The following is a 2,096-nucleotide window of genomic DNA, read 5'->3' as shown; positions in this document are numbered from 1 at the left end:
TCTGTCAGTTTAAATATTTTTTATAAAAAATATTATATAAAAGTTATTTTATATTTTCATATTTTAATAAGTTTATTAAAATTTAAAAAATAAAAAATAAAAATAAAAAATAAAATTATCTGTTAAAATATTTTAAAAGAAAATTATTTTTTTAAATATGTTAAAAAATATAAATTTTTCGTGAAATAAACGGAGCTTAAATAGTGATTATATAAACAAGATTTATGCTTGTATTTGTATCCAAATCCATGATTTAACTTGCTAATCACAGCTTATGTACAGGTCAATCAAAAACCAAAAGCTTATCTCCACATGAGAAGAAAAAAGCCAGAGTGACAAAAAAAAGTTAACAAAAAAAAAAGCCTAATTTTAATTATAAATAGGATTAGGATTAGCTTTTCTATAATGAGGTTTGATTTTCACATTCTCCACCGTCGTTTCCGTTGCAAACGGTGTCGCCTTGCCATGTCCAGACAATGTCTTTCAATGCAGGCCTAACATCTTCTTCACAAAACTTGGCATACTCCAGAGTATCGCCGCCCGATTTGGAGAATTCCACGACAGCGACCTCCGGAGCTACCTCGAACACCTCGGCGGTGACTGAAAGCCGGCCTTTCCTTCCTTCCGACTGGCCTTGCAATCTCATTTTAAAGTCTTTTACCTTCGCTACCTTAAAATTCAACCCTTTTGCAACGCCTTCAATCTTGTTCATGATTGCACTCGCAGAGAATTTGGAGGTGAACATAGACCCTGTTTTCCTCTTGTTTTCGAAAAGACTCGACAGATCAAACCCAGAAGACATTGAGGAAATGAACTCAAAAGCGTTGAAGAATTTTGGGGAGGAAACTTTAGTCATCACTGCAGATAAAGATTCGTCTTCTTCCTCCTCTGTTTTTTCTGGGTTTGATATTTCTTGTACTGAAAAGGCTAGTGGTCTTGTAAATTCCTTTCGGAACCAGGGAACTCGCATTATTGCTGGTATTGTGATTCTTCTTTCTGGGTCAGCAACTAGAAGTCTGGAAATCAAGCGCTTAGCTTCTATGGAAAACCACGGTGGACACTCAAATTCTGCTTTGAAAACTTTTCTGTACATTTTCATGACATTCTCATCTTGAAATGGCAAGAACCCAGCAAGAAGAACGTAAAGGATTACCCCACAAGACCATATATCTGCTTTTGATCCTTCGTATCCCTTCTTTCTCAGAACCTCAGGCGCCACATAAGCTGGAGTCCCACACTGCGTATGAAGGAGACCGTCGTTGCGCAAGTGTTCCGGCAAGGTTGATAGCCCAAAATCAGAGATTTTGAGGTCTCCATTTTCATCTAATAACAGATTCTCCGGCTTCAAGTCTCGATGAGAAACGCCTCTGCTATGGCAGAAATCGATTGCGCTGATTAGCTGTTGAAAGTACTTGCGAGCAACATCTTCTTTGAGCTTTCCTTTAGCGACCTTAGCGAAGAGCTCGCCACCACGGACGTACTCCATAACGAAGAATATCTTGGTTTTTGTAGCCAACACTTCTTTGAGCTCCACTATATTTGGGTGTCGAACTAATCGCATAACAGAGATTTCCCTCTTGATCTGCTCCATCGTCCCTTCCTTTTTCACTTGATCCTTATTCATTACTTTGATGGCTACGCTTTCTCCAGTTGCCATGTTTTTGCCATAGTAGACCTTCGCAAAAGTCCCCTTCCCCAAAAGCCGCCCCATCTCATACTTTTCAAACAGCACATGCCTCTCTTCCATGGCTAAAAACAAATACTTCTCTCCTTCTTCTTCTTCTTCTTCAATATCAGAATAGAACGATTTTCTGCATCAATTTGGGAGCTGAGAGGCGGCTCTGTTTACGGTAAGAACGCTAAAGGGATCCAAGAAAGAACAGCAAAGATACTGATGTGAAGGGATTCCATTAAATGGATAGTTTAATATGTAGGGTTTGAACAAAATTGTCAGAAGAGAGTGTGGATTGCAAGATATGTAGGAGAAGAAGAGGAGGAGAAGGCAAAAGAGTGTACTGTGGCCATTGGAGCATCTAGTGTTATTTTCTTTCCAGAAAAGCTAGGGAGAGCCGCTAGGGGCACACACACCGCGCCGC

The 2,096-nt window shown here is 39.3% G+C and overlaps 1 protein-coding gene across 1 annotated transcript; it reads right to left on the bottom strand.

Moving 5' to 3' along the window:
* Positions 1–206: 206 nt before the first annotated feature.
* Positions 207–2,096, bottom strand: LOC110638649 (CBL-interacting serine/threonine-protein kinase 25). Its single transcript, XM_058146117.1, has one exon. It carries the CDS (start codon positions 1,745–1,747, stop codon positions 401–403), a length of 1,347 nt encoding a protein of 448 aa, XP_058002100.1. The 5' UTR covers positions 1,748–2,096; the 3' UTR covers positions 207–400.

The sequence above is a fragment of the Hevea brasiliensis genome, chromosome 4, assembly GCF_030052815.1.
Source record: "Hevea brasiliensis isolate MT/VB/25A 57/8 chromosome 4, ASM3005281v1, whole genome shotgun sequence".
NCBI lineage: Eukaryota > Viridiplantae > Streptophyta > Magnoliopsida > Malpighiales > Euphorbiaceae > Hevea > Hevea brasiliensis.
Note: the sequence above shows the minus strand (reverse complement) of the source record. Positions and strands in the feature narration are given on the sequence as shown.